Source organism: Lepidochelys kempii, chromosome 9 (genome assembly GCF_965140285.1).
Source record: "Lepidochelys kempii isolate rLepKem1 chromosome 9, rLepKem1.hap1, whole genome shotgun sequence".
Lineage (NCBI taxonomy): Eukaryota > Metazoa > Chordata > Testudines > Cheloniidae > Lepidochelys > Lepidochelys kempii.
Window position 1 is genome coordinate 48,523,159 of NC_136388.1, and position 16,382 is coordinate 48,539,540.

Sequence of the window (16,382 nt, forward strand, 5' to 3'; positions counted from 1 at the left end):
TGGAAATAAAGCTGTACATTTTTACAGTGAGCGTAATTAACCATTGGAACAACTTAGCAGGGGTCATGGTGGATTCTCTATCATTAACAATTTTTAAATCAAGTTTGGATGTTTTTCTAAAAGATAAGCTCTAGGAGTTATTTTAGGGGAAGTTCTATGGCCTGTGTTATACAAAAGGTCATATTGGATGATCACAATGGTTCCTCTGACAGCCAAATGTTGGTCCCATTATAGGCAATAGCAAAATTTTCATTAACTTCAGTATTGCCAAAATGGCCTCAAAAATGGGGGATATATGGAGACAATATCACAATGGAGGAAATGAGGTTTTCCCTTAAGGTAACTGGAGTTCTTACTGCTTTCCCATTCACATGCTCTGCATCCCTGATGATCTCTTTTTTAATTCCTTCCTTCCTTCCTTTAAAAAATGCCTACACTGGTTTTAATTTTGAATTAGCTTCCACTTTTGGGATCTTGACCCTTCGATTTATTATTGGATTAATGACATTAAGACATTTAATTATTTTATAGCACATTTTTCCTTATTTTTACAGGTGTTAACTGCAAAAGAAAGGAAAACTCAGATAGATGACAGAAACAAATTGACTGAACATTTCATTATTGCGCTTCCTATGTTACTTTCAAAGGTACAGTTTCCCACAAAATATATTCTTTACTGATAATGTATATAATTTTTTCATTCTGTAGTATAGACATTAATTGCTCTTCATTTTCTTTATTTCAATAATCTCTAGTATTCTGCTGATGCAGAGAAAGTAGCAAACCTTCTGCAAATCCCCCAGTATTTTGACCTGGAAATCTACAGTACAGGCAGAATGGAGAAGGTATGATACACTATGCAGGCACTCTGATGGCTTTCAACTGACTGATTAGTCATGTTCATATTAAATGGCTACATTTGGAATAGGATGTAATAATCTTTTACTGCTTAACATTGTCTTCTTGAGTTTCATTGTTTATGGAATATTCTATGTAATGTGAAAACTGACTTTTTTTGTCTGATCCACAGCATCTGGATGCCTTGTTAAAGCAGATTAAGTTTGTTGTGGAGAAGCATGTAGAATCAGATGTTCTAGAAGCCTGCAGTAAAACCTATAGCATCCTGTGCAGTGAAGAATATACCATTCAAAATAGAGTTGACATAGCCCACAGCCAGCTGATTGATGAATTTGTGGACCGATTCAACCATTCGGTAGAGGATCTGTTGCAGGAGGTTTGTTCTTTAAAAATTAACCTTGTTTTATCGTCTAGATTTGCGTCTTTGATCCTTTCTCCATTCTGTAAAATCCATTGTCAGTTTTCTGCATCACCATCAACCACCTGATAAGTTGTCATATGCATTCACAATAACACATTGCTCAGTTGTAAATCATGATCTGTAAATCAAAAGAGGTGACTCCCCCCATAGAAGAGTAAATGAAAAACTTCAATTCCAAAGTGGTATAATTACATTTCAGTTAAGATTTTTTCTAATTAGGTGTCAACCCTTAATGCTAATCCCCTAACCTTAACTCTAACCCTTTCTGTCTTTCTTTCTTTCTATAGCAGTAGCATCCAAAGACAACACATACAGAATAGGTTAGGCATTGTGCTAGATGCTGAAAAATAATTGACTCAATGAAAGACAGGTAACAGTCCATCAGCCTTGTTTACTCCTTGCTGAGGCATCAGCTTGCCCATCGTCTCGGAGGAACTGGTTTGGCTACTCCCCAGACTTCTACTTTTAGTCTTGATCTCAGCATATGTCTATAACTGCACATATAATACTGCTGTGTGCGTTTTGCCATGATGATATTAAGTAAATTATGAGTTTTTACATGACATCTCACAAGGCATACTTTGTTCAAAGATTATTACGATAGTGTGTAGGGCGTCGACACCAGGGTACATTCTGTTACGGGAGGTGGGATATTGTGTTGTTTTACATATTGGAGGCATCTGGGACTTACTTATAGAAGGATGGAGTTTGGAAGAGAGTTTGGTGTGTGATGTGTGGGTGTTACAGTATGTTAAATTCTCTCTTGAACCCTTAGCTGGACATTTTCTTAAAGGGTTTGTGTAGGCTGAGTGTTAACCTTATGCAACCTTAAATATTCTTTAAAAATGTGTAATAATTTCTTTGCTTTTTAAGGTGAATATAGTGGATAGGTGGAAAATAAGATCCCTTTTCTCCCCTTAATAAAGTTATGTGAACTTGCACATACCATAGTAATTTTGAATAAGCCATACAAGTGTAAAAGGTCAAATAAATGTTTATATTTTATAATTGTGTACTAAAGAGAAGAAACATTTTAATGTTGTTTTCCTGAGAGAGGTGGAAAAAAGATATTAAAGGAAAGATCTGCCTTTGAAAGAGTAAATGTATAGCTTGGACTTCAGAACATGTACAGAAAAACTCTAAAAAGCATATTAGTCCCCTTTCATCATATATTATTATAATTGCCAAAATATTAATCTGCCTTTTTATTTTAGTTTGAGGTTGGCTTTTTGAAAAACTAATACAACTTTTTAATCATTTTTCAAAATAACATATAATATGAAAATAACTAAAAGAGATATCACTTAGTAGCCACCGTTGAAAACATTGGCTTGATTGACTTGCTAAAGTTCCCGTAGGAATTTTGAGGCAGAGTTAAGGATAGAGCTTGGTTATCGAGACATAGCCTAGTGCTTTAATCACAAGACCATCACATAGAGAAAATAGTATCCAATAATTTATTTAAAGACTATCATTTATTTGTATGTCAGTGTTTTGGAGAGGTGAATATGCAGGAATAGCCCCATTTTTGCAAACAACATAGCTAAACACAGATTTGGCCTACTGTTTTTGAAAAGCAATGAAGTTAAATACTCAACGCTTAGTTCTAACATGGCAGAGACATGAATTCTAGTTCTGGCTGTGTCAGAAGTATGGCAAAATCGTCAAAAGTGCCTAAGAGACTTATGAGCATAAGTTCCATTTTCAAAAGTAACATGCACTCTTGCCTCCTTAGCCCTTATTCAATAATAAGGGCTGGAAGCACACAAGAATATTAACACCAGTCCATGCAAGCACTGAGACTTGAACTCTTGGCCTTTGTGGCTTCTAGGCCAAAGCATACTTTGATGGAGAGCGCTCTCTCTCTCTCTTAGAACCTTCCTAGGTAGTGAGGCTATGTCAATATTGCTGAAATTCAGGAGCCTCATTCTGATGTTTCTTTCTAGTTAAGTAAAAATTGTCTATTTTTGAAGAGATGGGCCAAAAGATTTCAGAAAAGAGGCTTGTAGTTCAGAGAAGGGCTTGTAGTTCTGTGAACTTTGAAGTAACTGGATGCTGTAGTTTTTGAACAAAAGAGGTACAGAATTTCCCCACATCATACAAAATTTCTGTAAAATGAAATTTTGACTGTTTATTTTTCTAGGAACGTTTGCTAGAAACCAGAACACCCCCAAAATACCCAGAATCCTTTAGGAGTACTTTCCAAGTTTTGGTTTTTTTACATCAGGCCATTGTTTCAGTTCTAGAGAGGTTTTAATGTCCTGCCAAAGGTAAAATCCAGCTCCATTCCTTACAGTGGAGCCATTATTAGTCCTTCTAGAAGATTCCCTTAGGTTTGGTGTTTTTTTTAAACTTTTTATTAAGGCAAAGTTATAATAGAAAATTAACATACTATTTCATATATTATTTATTCAGGATCAGGTTAATATTTAATGAACCTGGCTAAACAGTCTGGTTTGCTGGCTGAAGAGCCCTCCTCTTTTGACAGGTTTCAGAGTAACAGCCGTGTTAGTCTGTATTCGCAAAAAGAAAAGGAGTACTTGTGGCACCTTAGAGACTAACCAATTTATTTGAGCATGAGCTTTCGTGAGCTGTAGCTCACGAAAGCTCATGCTCAAATAAATTGGTTAGTCTCTAAGGTGCCACAAGTACTCCTTTTCTTTCTCCTCTTTTGAGTATGCTTGATAGGGTGACCAAAAATTTCTACATATCTGTCCTATTTTTGGCACTTCTCTTGTGTACATACTTGGTGAGAGAATTTTTCCATTACAAGGACAATCCATATTTTACTATACCTTAGTGCCATTGTAGGAGGGGGAATCACATTTTTTCCAATAATGTTCAATACAAAGTCAAGTTGCTAACTATAAAAAATGAAGTAATTTGCCTTTCTGTTTAAAATGTACATTTTTTACTGTAGCTTTTAAGTAAGCAGGTCAGAGGATCTCTAGGAAGCCAGCATTTAGTCATAAGATTAATCTTTTTAATAATTTCCATCCTAAACTATCTAATTCCTGGACACAATCACCAAATGTGCAAGTACATTCCACTTTCCCTGCAACTCCTTCAACTAAGTGCTTTCCTAGTAACAAAAATTTGATGGATCTTAACTGGAGTCAAATGTCATCTGTACAGTAATTTTTGAAACAATTTTTTTTAAGAAGTACACAAATTGAGGACATATATCAATATGTGTTTAACTACTTATGCTAAACAATCTGTTCCATCTTGTATTAGCTGTGACACGGAGTAAGCTTCCCAGACCTGAAGAGTAGTTAAGTGTAAGCCCGAAACTTGTTTCTCTCACCAACAGAAGTTGGTCCAATAAAAGATATTACCTCACCCACCTTGTCTCTCAGATTTATCATAGTTTATTTTGAAACCTTGATACCTGCCCAGATTCCCAAGTCTCTTGTTCTATAATTTTTAATGAGTATTCTGACTCCTGCAAATATAATAAGACTTCATCGGCAAAAAAAGCTATTTTGTGATCTAATCCAGCAGATGTTTTGATATCCTTTACAAAGAGACTGTTTCTCACATTTATTTCATATGGCGTCATTGCCAAAGCAAACAACAGAGAGGATAGTGGGCAATGCCTAGACAAATTAAAATGAGGGGATTGATGACCATTAACCAAAGCAGACATTAGAAGATGAACATATAGGGCTGATATGCCCCTATAAAACTGGCTTCCAAAACCAAGATACTCCCACTCCAGTGAGTCAAAGGCTTTGTCAGCATCCAAAGAAAGCAGCACATAGGAAGGATTGCTAGAATTAAAATTATAGATCATATTCAGAGTTCTTCTGATGTTGTCAGATAGATGTGCTGCCAGCAAGGAACCCAGACTGGTCAGGGTGAACATATTTGAGCAAGATAACGCTGTCTGCTAGCACCTTATCATAAACTTTAGCAGGCACATTAATTAAAGAAATATGTCTACATGATGCATAACTGGTAAGAATTTTTCCCTCTTTAGGAATAACCATGCCTCTTTCCATAAATCTGGAAATTCATTCCCTGCACTATAGCATTAAACAATTCAGTTAAAATACGGATCAGCACTTGCCTTAGAGCTCTATAATATTCCCCAGCAATCCAATCAGGATCTGGAGCTTCCTTGGATTTTAAATTCTTAATTACATCTGCAACTTCCCCTGCAGCAATTTGCCTATCAGGAGCTGCCACATCATCCTCTGAGATCTGAGAAATGTGTAACTATCTCAGTGATTTATTTATAAGTTCAGGATTTGGATGTTAAGTGTACAAAGTGTGGAAAAACTTAACACTTGTTTCAGAGATCTAGTTGATACCAGTTACTAAATCTCCCTTTTTTTTTCTTTGAGTTACTGCACATGTCGATCCTACTATGGTGTTTATGTGCCCCAGCACAGGAGTTTGGAACAGTTTCATTAGCAGTGACTAGTGGGGTTGCACATGCACCCTGCATGCCCTCATGACCCTCTCCCCCAAGGGCAAACCCAGTCTCTTTGCATCTCATAACCTGGATAACAGTTGGATGTCTACAATAGACAGGGAGTGTTCTTCAGAGGTGCAGAGCATTCTTCTTCAGAGTAGGAAATTATCCACTAGGACTATCTACACTGTCAAATGGAAACATTTTTCTTTATTGGCAAAGTCTACAGGTTATACTCATGTCGATATTCTATTCCAATAATATTAGATTATCTCTTATTTTTAAAGCACTCAGAACTATATGTTTTGTCAGTCAAAGTCCATTTGGCAACAATATCTGCATTTCATCCTCCAGTAGTGGGAGATACAATTTTCTCTCATCTATCAGTGAATAGATTTATGAAAGGGTTTGTCCACATTTTTCCTCCTGTGAGAAAAATTGCTCCAACATGGGACTTCTGTTTAGTGCTGTCTTCACATATGAACCCTTTGCACCTTTATGAGATTGTCCAGTTTATCCACTATCACTGATATATACTTCAGATGTGAAAAGGTTGCTGTTATGGCTCTATACATAAAACATCAAGACTTTTCATTGCTGATGATAGTAAATGAAAAGGGATGGCTGTTTCATCACAGACACTTACAAAATGTGTATTGGATTGTATTAAAACTTCTTATGATATTAATGAGTCCTCCACCAAATATCTAAACTCACTCCACCAGAGTGCAAGCTGCATCAATAGCATCTTAAGTTGGGTTCCAGGATTGGAAGTATGTAGAGCAACTCCCTGGCCTTCACTTCATATGTTTGTGAAACATTATTGGTTAGTAACCACTTCAAGATATGATGCTAGTTTTGGAAGAACTATTTTAAAATCTCTTTTCACATAACTACTAGCTTCCCACTCGTTAAAGATGACTACTAGCTAATTACCATACGTATGATCCACAGTAACTCAAAGAAAGAATGGTTACTTATCTGATAGTAACTATGGTTCTTCGGGATCTTCTGCACGTGGATCCCATGACTTGCCCTCTGTCCCCACAGCTCAGAGTCTTATAAATGAGGATTTTGGGCAGTAAAGGAACTGACTGGTGGTTGGGGTTGCTGTGCCTTTTATGCCCTTGGGGGAGGTGGGGCTTAAGGGCATTCAGGGAGCATGTATGACCCCTGTTGGACACTGACTGAACAGAAGTCAGCTGTATATACAGATAATAGATTTCCAAAGGGGTCCACACCACCATTCGAAATTTCCAGAGAGGTCTGCATCTCCATTTAAAATTTTTTAGGGGTCCACAAATGAAAAAAAGGTTGAGAACCACTGGTTTGATGCACTAAGATGTGTAAGGCACTCTGTTACTATGGTGATGGGGGCAGGATAAGGACCTGAACTAAATTAGAAAGTCTGCCATTAGTCTGTGTAAACTTCTGTTGCATCAGTGGAGTCTCTGCTATGAAATGAGGATTGTATTGATGCAGTTCTTCTAGTCCCAGCTCTCAGGCTATAATTAAAACACAATTAAATCCTTTTTACAGAATGAGTTTGAAACTCTGCCTCAGGTTTTTTCCTCGGGAAATGACTACAGTAAAAGCTGTTTTATCTGGCATGATGGAGGAATTGGGGGGGGGGAGTGCCAGTAAGTGAAAAATGCCAGTTAACTGAGAGGGGGGGCGTTTGGGTGTAGGAAGGGGTGCAGGGCTGGGGGTTGGGGCACCCCAACTCCCTCCCAGAGCTTACATTCCGCACCCCCTCCTGCACCCCAAACCCCTGCAGGCCCTGCACCAACCAGACTATAAACCAGACTTTCAATGAAGATCAGAAATGCTGGTTTATAGAGCATTCCGGTTGGTGAAGTGCCGGATAAAACAGCTTTTACTGTTCTACTGTAGGAGGTTGTTTGTGTGAGTATTAATACTGTGATGTTGCTTAATGCAGTCAGACAAGTCTTGCTGATTTCTTAGTACTACCCAATGGTTATTTAAAATGTCCATTATTATTATTTTACATTGAAATCAAGAGCCTAGGCACAAAATAGTGATTGTGGCATCATGAACCCTTTCAAATGTCAACATAAGATACTGTGTAACTATTAATCGTCCTCACCATGCAAAGAGAGAAGCTTATTTGTATTGCTGAATCCATGATGAATATGCTTTCATTTCCAGGGAGAAGAAGCAGATGATGATGATATATACAATGTGCTTTCCACTTTGAAGAGATTAACTTCTTTTCATAAGTATGTGATTTTACTTGGATCAGCTTTGTCTAGTGATGATGTATAATGTTAGCCAATAAAAGATGATACTCAAAGTTAGGAAAGATGAGGAAAATGATGTGCTAAAATAGGAAAAACAAACTGAGTACCAGGAGACATACAGCAACAAGGAGGGCTTTGATTCAGCAAAGCACTTATACACATGCTTAAGTCCAATTGAAATCAATGCCTTATAACTATTTTGGTTGGGCGTGTGATGTTTTTATGGAAATAGTTATGCTGTAAAACCCTCTAGGTGACTTTTACTGGTAGAGTTTATTCTCCAGTCTTCACAGCAGTAGCCCTCCCTCTGTCCACGTCAGCTGGGGGCAGAACAGAGCTTTGCTCTGAGCCAAGGCTTAAGACCAAACCTTCGGAAGAACTCTCCAGAATTTTCTGCCTCCGAGAGGTGCACAGCAGACTGAAGGACTCTCTTTGTGTCAGAGCTTTCATAGGATTTTTAAAAGACTTTTAACTAAAATGTCAGTTTCTTCATTGGTTTGAAGGTTTTTCTCCTCAAAACTGCAGAACTAAAAAAAAAAAAGTGGCTTTCTGAAAGGGATCTGAATGACAGCACTTTGCCTCCCTTTCCCCCAGAGACAGCAGGCCACAGGAAAAAACCTGATTCCCAGCTAGCTTGTGAGAGAAATCCATGCTGAGACAGTTGAGCAAGGCTCTATGAAAGTTCTCTTCAGTGAAACCAGGCCAGAATCAGTGTCAGGGAACTGAGCATTCTTTAAAGCCCTCCTACCTGTCCCACAAGCCCTAATCCCTCAGCCTGCAGAGGAGGTAGGTAGCGAATCCAGCCAGCATGTAGGCAAGGTCTGTGCTGAGATGACGACAAAGCATCCCCTTTTCCATAAGCTGCTTTACCTGCAAGGTTTTAGCAGCCATGAAAGGTGCCAGTGCCTGAGATCTCACTGATACCAGTGAATCACTTGTCTCCAGTGGCACTGGTTCAGTCCTCATTCTGTGCAGTTAGTTCAGCATGGATCCAGCAGCAGGGAGCATGATCTGGCGTGATTCATATCCCCTTCCTTGTGTGGTGGACCTATATCCTCTCCCCAGCCTCCAGGGATCACGTAGGAGGTCATAAAGTATCTACTATTTTCTGTAGGGCAACATGCAGGATACATGCCTGCAGACTGTCTTTTCAGTCTCCTCGGTAATGCCCTCTCCCTCACAGGGCCCTTCCCCCTTTCTCTCAGGGGTTTGACACAGGGACTAGTGAAGGATATTGCTCATAATCAGCTCCAAATGAGATAGCACAAACTCTTAAAATCTCTCAGGAGAGTGTATCCCCTCTAGATTCTCTAGTCTAAAGAAAAGGAGAGTTCTCTGAAACAGGGGTTTTGAGCAAGATACCTCAGACTTTCAATTAAGCTTTCCAGAGTTCAGCACAAATTGGAGGAGGAGGGAGTCTGACTTCACAGGTATGTTTTTAGAAAATGAAATACTGGAGGGGGGAAAAGGGTAAAGTTGGGGAAAAGCTGTGTAATTCTTCCTCACCTGGTTCATGCAAGACTAATTAAGATGGAGTGAGAATTCCCATTCAAGACTTACTTATACCCACATTCTAAACGGTGTTCTGTATTCTGGCTAAGGTTAAGCCTGCTGTAGAATACTTTGTAAAATGCATAGTCATACCAGCTGAGGGAGTATTCCTGCCAGTCAGGAGAATAAGATTAACACTCAGATCAAACTTGGATGCAGTAGCAGCAGCCCTGAGAGTATTGGCTGCAGTCTCTTATTGGGGAGGTCTATGCTCAGTTTGGAGGCCATTGTGAGCATCCACCAAAAAAAAAAAAAAAAGATGATCTATTTTAAACAAGATTTCCCTAGCAGTGTTTTCAGGACTGATGCTTCACCTGACTCTGATTTGCTGTGTATTCAAATCTCACAAAAATACATCCTGGGGGCAACTATGGCTCCACTTGAAGAAACTAGACTTGCAGGCTAACATCTGGTGTCCTTCCAGATATTTTGTTGGTAGACTTGTAGAATTGAATCTCAAAGCAGTCAGTCAGGAAAAGAAAGCAGCCTCCTTCTTCCAGTGAGAGAATCTTAAAACTTCCTTATCTCAGCAAGTATTCCCTCTGTAGCCACTGCTCTTCCAGGTTCTACTATAGAGATTACACATGAGGAGGAAGCCATTGCTATGTTTCCTGAGGCTTGGAAGATCTAGGCTGGACTCTCTCGAAAACTGTCCAACTCCAAAAACTTGTCTCTGATTTTGAGTGTACCATGTCTTCGGAGATCCCCCGCACCTCCTTGGGGTGTTTCAGTTAAGGCTGTCATCTGGGAGTGAACCACATCCGAAAATGGGGGCTTGAGGTAATCAGAAGATGAAGACCGAGTTCTGTGGAGAGAAAGATTTTGGAAAGGACACAAGATTCTTTGTGGTTCAAAAAGAAACAATAGCATGCAGCCCACTTCAGATCTCAGGTCCCTCAACAAATCCATAAGGAAATCAGTATTCCAGGTAGAAATACTGAAATCCATCATTAAAGAATTTTCTTCCCAAGTCTTCAGAATATGAAAATAAATCCCTAGAAATCTACTTAAGATATGATCAGGGAGAATTATACACACACATAAAATCATAGGACTGGAAGGGACCTCAAGAGATCATCTAGTCCAGTCCCCTGCACTCATGGCAGGACTAAGCATTATCTAGCCCATTCTTGACAGGTGTTTGTCTAACCTGCTCTTAAAAATCTCCAATGATGAAGATTCTACAACCTCCCTAAGCAATTTATTCCAGTGCTTAATTACCCTGACAGGAAGTTTTTCCTAATGTCCAACGTAAACCTCCCTTGCTGCAACTAAGCCCATTGCTTCTTGTCCTATCCTCAGAGGTTAAGAAAAACAATTTTTCTCCCTCCTCCTTGTAAAAAACCTTTTACATATTTGAAAACTGTTATCATGTCCCCACTCAGTCTTCTCTTTTGCAGACTAAACAAACTGAATTTTTTCAATCTTCCCCCATAGGTCATGTTTTCTAGGCCTTTAATAATTTTTGTCGCTCTTCTCTGGGCACTCTTCAGTTTGTTCACATCTTTCCTGAAATGTGGTGTCCAGAACCGGACACAATACTCCAGTTGAGGCCTAATCAGCACGGAGTAGAGTGTTAGTTTCTGCCCCAACAAGAGGCATTTTCAATATAAAATATTCCCTTTTTGGACTTGTAAGTTCTACTCAAATGCCATATCATCCCTCCCTTCAAGTGAAAGGGATGTCTGAATGACATTCTCATATTACACAGAGTCCAGTAGCCATTGCTAAAAGCCTTCAGAAAGATGGCTTTGAGCAAACAAGTGTAAGGGCCAGTTACAGCCTTCACAAAACTCCAGCATCTAAGTTATCATCCAGCACAATCTTTATTTCAGAAGGGAGATGGCAGAAGATAGTGTCCGATTTGCCAAACATTAGCATATCTCTCCTAAGATTAGAGTTTCTGCCTGAGCTTCTGGGGTTGTTGGTTTCATATGTGGATAACCCAGCCCAATTCTTACTTCTCTTCAAGCCAGCAAATCAGTATATAAAGATCTTGGTCCAAATCCAGAACTAGTATCCCTTGGTGAATTCATTCTTAATATTATTTAACTACCACCTGATGTCAGGACCAAAGAAGCTGGCCAGCAAAACAGATACCAACAGACTCCATGTAGGTGATACTCATGGCCCCCAAAAGGAGACATGGAATATAACCTGTCTCATGCTAAGGCCCATCAAACTCACATCTCCATTTCCAGCAGATGACTCTTCAAAATCATGGTCTGTATGTAACTGCTAAAAAGGGAGAAAACATTCAGCACTGCTTAGGGAAGTAGCTTTGTTCGTGTCTTGAATAGAAGCTGTCGCTCTGTTCTTCAAGGTTCTATAGCAAGAAGTGTAATGAGTCAGCTGGCTCAGCAAGACACACTTAGAAACAAAGGATTGCAGTCTAGATCAGCTAGCCTTTCAGTGCATCACAGGACAGTTGAAAGCCTATTGATTAACCTATTTGCATCCATGTCCAGCTAGAAAAGCAAAAGAGGTAAAACATTAGGAAGAGACATTCAAAAGCAGAGGCAGTGATCCCCTTATCTCAGAAGTGAGCTAAAGGGCTTTCTTTATGCCTTTCCTCCTCTACCCCCCAAGCCCCTGAGAATAAAGATGGTAAAGATGATGGTGAAGGAACAGACCACAGTGATTAAAATCACCTTGTTAACTCTTGAGTCTTAGTTCTCCGACAGATATAACTGTAACCTCCTCTCAAACTTGCAGCATGCACACACCCACACACACCAGGGATCTATCATGAACCAGTATTCCGTGTTGCCTAACCCATCAGCTGGGAAGCTGAGAGGAAGCAAGTACAGCTACTCATTGTAAGAAAGTGATTAACATCTTCCCAGCATCTTAGAGGAAATTCAGAATTATGTATATGTATCATCTGATGTTGAGATATCAGTCTAATATGGGATACACATCAAGGCAAAGTCAGCTGAAGCAAAGGACATTCTGGTGTTTTTACAACATAGCCTGACTATCGGGGTCAAGGCCAACACTTTTGGAAAGACAAGTCAGTGACTGCAGGAATGTAGCACTGTAAGAAACCTATAAGAATCCTTCATCATCACATAACAGATATCTGAGGACCACCAACTTTATCATTTTCTGGCATAGGAACAGAAGAATGGCCATAGTGGGTCAGAACAGTGGTCCATCTAGCCCAGTTTCCTGTCTTCTGATGCTTCAAAAAGAATGAACAGAACAGGACAATTGTCAAGTGATCCATCCCCTGTCATCCAGTACCAGCATCTGGCAGTCAGAGGCTTAGGGACACCCAGAACATGGAGTTGCATCTCTGACCATCTTGGCGAATAGCCATTGATGGACCTATCCTCCGTGAAGTTATCCAGTTCTTTTTTTAACCCAGTTATATTTTTGGCCTTCACAACATCCCCTGGCAACAAGTTCCAAAGGTTCACTGTGCACTGTGAAGAATGATTTCCTTTCGTTCGTTTTAAACCTGCTGCCTGTTAATTTTATTGGGTGACCCTTGTTTTTGTGTTATGTGAGGGATAAATAATACTTTCGTATTTACTTCCTCCCTACCATTTGTGATCTTATATACTTCTATCATACCATCCTGTAGTCATCTCTTTTCCAGACTGAACAGTCCCAGTTTTCTTAATGTCTCCTCATATCGAAGCTGTTCCATACTCCTAATCATTTTTGTTGCCTTTTGTTGTACCTTTTCCATTTTAATATATATATATATTTTTAGATGGGGCAACCAGAACTGCCCGCAGCATTCAAGGTGTGGACATACCATGGATGTATACAGTGACATTATGATATTTACTGGCTTATTATCTGTCCCTTTCCTAATGGTTCCTAACATTCTGTTAGCTTCTTTGACTGCCGCTGCACATTGAGCGGATGTTTCCTGAGTATTATCCACAATGACTCTAAGATCTTTTCCTTGAGTGGTAACAGCTAATTTAAACCCCATCATTTTGTGCATAGAGTTGGGATTATATTTTCCAATATGCATTACTTTGCATTTATCAACATTTAATTTGGTCTGCCATTTTATTGCCCCATCACCCAGTTTTATGCGATCCCTTTGTAACTTTTCAGTCTGCTTTGGACTTAACTATCTTGAGTAATTTTGTATCACTGCAAACTTTGCTACCTCAGTATTTATCCCTTTTTCCAAACAATTTATGTATATGTTGAACAGCACTGGTCCCAGTAGAGATTCCTGGGAGACCCCACTGTTTACCTTTCTCCATTCTGAGAACTGACCATTTATTCCTACCTTTGGTTTCTTATCTTTTAACCAGTTACTGATCCATGAGAGGACCCTCCCTCTTATCCCATGACTACTTAATTTGCTTAAGAACCTTTAGTTCTGAAAGTCTTTCTGAAAGTCCAAGTACAGTACATTCACTGAATCACCCTTGTCCACATGTTTGTTGACCCTCAAAGAATTCTAATAGATTGGTGAGGCATGATTTCCCTTTACAAAAGCCATGTTGACTCCTCCACAACAAATCGTGTTCATCTATGTGTCTGATAATTCTGTTCTTTACTATAGTTTCAGCCTTTTCGCCTCGTGCTGAAATTAGGCTTACCAGCCTGTAATTGCTAGGTTTGCCTTTGGAGCCTTTTTTTAAAATTGAGGTGACATTTGCTATCCTCCAGTCATCTGGTATAGACACTGATTTAAGTGATAGATTACATACCACAGTTAGTAGTTCTGCAATTTCGTATTTGAGTTCTTTCAGAACTCTTGCTTAAATACCATCTGGTTCTGGTAACTTGTTATTGTTTAATTTATCATTTTTTCCCCAGAACTTCCTCTGTTGACACCTGAATTTGGGACAGTTCCTCAGATTTGTCACCTAAAAAGAATGGCTCAGATGTAGGAATCTCCCACACATCCTCTGCACTGAAGACCAATGCAAAGAATTCATTTAGCTTCTCCACAATGGCCTTGTCTTACTTGAGTGCTCCCTTAGCACCTCAATCGTCCAGTGACCCCACTGACTTGTTTGGCAGGCTTTCTGCTTCCGATGCACTTTAAAAAAAAAAAAAATACTGTTTCTTTTGAGTTTTTTGCTAGTTGCTCTTCAAATTCTTTTTTGGCCTAACTAGTTATACCTTTTCATTTGATTTGTCAGAGTTTGTGCAACTTTCTATTTTCCTTAATAGGTTTTGACTTCCAGTTTTTAAAGGATGCCTTTTTGCCTCTAACTGCCTCTTTTACTCTGTTGTTTACCCGTGATGACATTTTTCTGACCTCCTTACTGTGTTTTTTTTATTTGGGGTATACCTTTCCCTATTTCATTGGTCCCAATATGCAAATTCATAGATATTAAGATCAGAAGGGACCATTATGATCATCTAGTCTGACCTCCTGCACAATGCAGGCCACAGAATCTCATCCACCCACTCCTGCAATAAACCTCTCACCTATGTCTGAGCTATTGAAGTTCTCAAATCATGGTTTAAAGACTTCAAGGTGCAGAGAATCCTCCAGCAGGAGACCCATGCTACAGAGGAAGGCAAAAACCCCCCAGGGCCTCTTCCAATCTGCCCTGGAGGAAAATTCCTTCCCAACCCCAAATATGGCGATCAGCTGAACCCTGAGCATGTGGGCAAGGTTCACCAGCCAGATACTTAGGAAAGAATTCTCTGTAGTAACTCAGATCCCACCCCATCTAACATCCCATCACAGGCCATTGGGCCTATTTACCATGAATAGTTAAAGATCAATTAATTGCCAAAATCATGTTATCCCATCATACCATCTCCTCCATAAACTTATTGAGTTTAATCTTGAAGCCAGATAGGTCTTTTGCCCCCATTGCTTCCCTTGGAAGGTTATTCCAGAACTTCACTCCTGTGATGGTTAGAAACCTTCATCTAATTTCAAGTCTAAACTTCCCAATGGCCAGTTTATATCCATTTGTTCTTGTGTCCTCATTGGTACTGAGCTTAAATAATTCCTCTCCCTCTCCGGTATTTATCCCGTTGATATACTTACAGAGAGCAATCATATCTCCCCTCAACCTTCTTTTGGTTAGGCTAAACAAGCCAAGCTCCTTGAGTCTCCTTTCATAAGACAGGTTTTCCATTCCTCGGATCATCCTAGTAGCCGTTCTCTGTACCTGTTTCAGTTTGAATTCATCCTTCTTAAACATGGGAGACCAGAACTGCACACAGTATTCCAGATGAGGTCTCACCAGTGCCTTGTATAACGGTACTAACACCTCCTTATCTCTACTGGAAATACCTTGCCTGATGCATCCCAAGACCGCATTAGCTTTCTTCACGGCCATATCACATTGGCGGCCCATAGTCATCCTGTGGTCAACCAATACTCCAAGGTCCTTCTCCTTCTCCATTACTTCTAATTGATGCATCCCCAGCTTCTAACTAAAATTCTTGTTATTAATCCCTAAATGCATGACCTTACACTTCTCACTATTAAATTTCATCTTATTGCTATTACTCCGGTTTACAAGGTCATCCAGATCCTCCTGTATGATATCCCAGTCCTTCTCTAAATTGGTAATACCTCCAGCTTTGTATCATCCGCAAACTTTATTAGCACACTCCCACTTTTTGTGCCAAGGTCAGTAATAAAAAGATTAAATAAGATTGGTCCCAAAACCGATCCCTGAGGAACTCCACTGGTAACCTCCTTCCAGCCTGACAGTTCACCTTTCAGTATGACCCGCTGCAGTCTCCCCTTTAACCAATTCCTTATCCACCTTTCAGTTTTCATATTGATCCCCATCTTTTCCAATTTAACTAATAATTCCCCATGTGGCACTGTATCAAACGCCTTACTGAAATCTAGGTAAATTAGATCCACTGTGTTTCCTGTGTCTAAAAAATCTGTTTTTTCTCAAAGAAGGAGATC

The 16,382-nt window shown here is 39.5% G+C and overlaps 1 protein-coding gene across 11 annotated transcripts in view; it reads left to right on the forward strand.

The window, feature by feature from the left end:
- STAG1 (STAG1 cohesin complex component) overlaps window positions 1-16,382 on the forward strand; it is a 380,321-nt gene that overhangs the window by 253,271 nt on the left and 110,668 nt on the right. For all 11 annotated transcript variants that reach the window (XM_073360216.2, XM_073360219.2, XM_073360217.2 and 8 more), the window contains 4 exons: window positions 555-647; window positions 756-845; window positions 1,031-1,234; window positions 7,869-7,939. In XM_073360216.2, coding sequence (XP_073216317.1) covers window positions 555-647; window positions 756-845; window positions 1,031-1,234; window positions 7,869-7,939 — 458 coding nt within the window. The remainder of the gene's footprint in view (window positions 1-554; window positions 648-755; window positions 846-1,030; window positions 1,235-7,868; window positions 7,940-16,382) is intronic.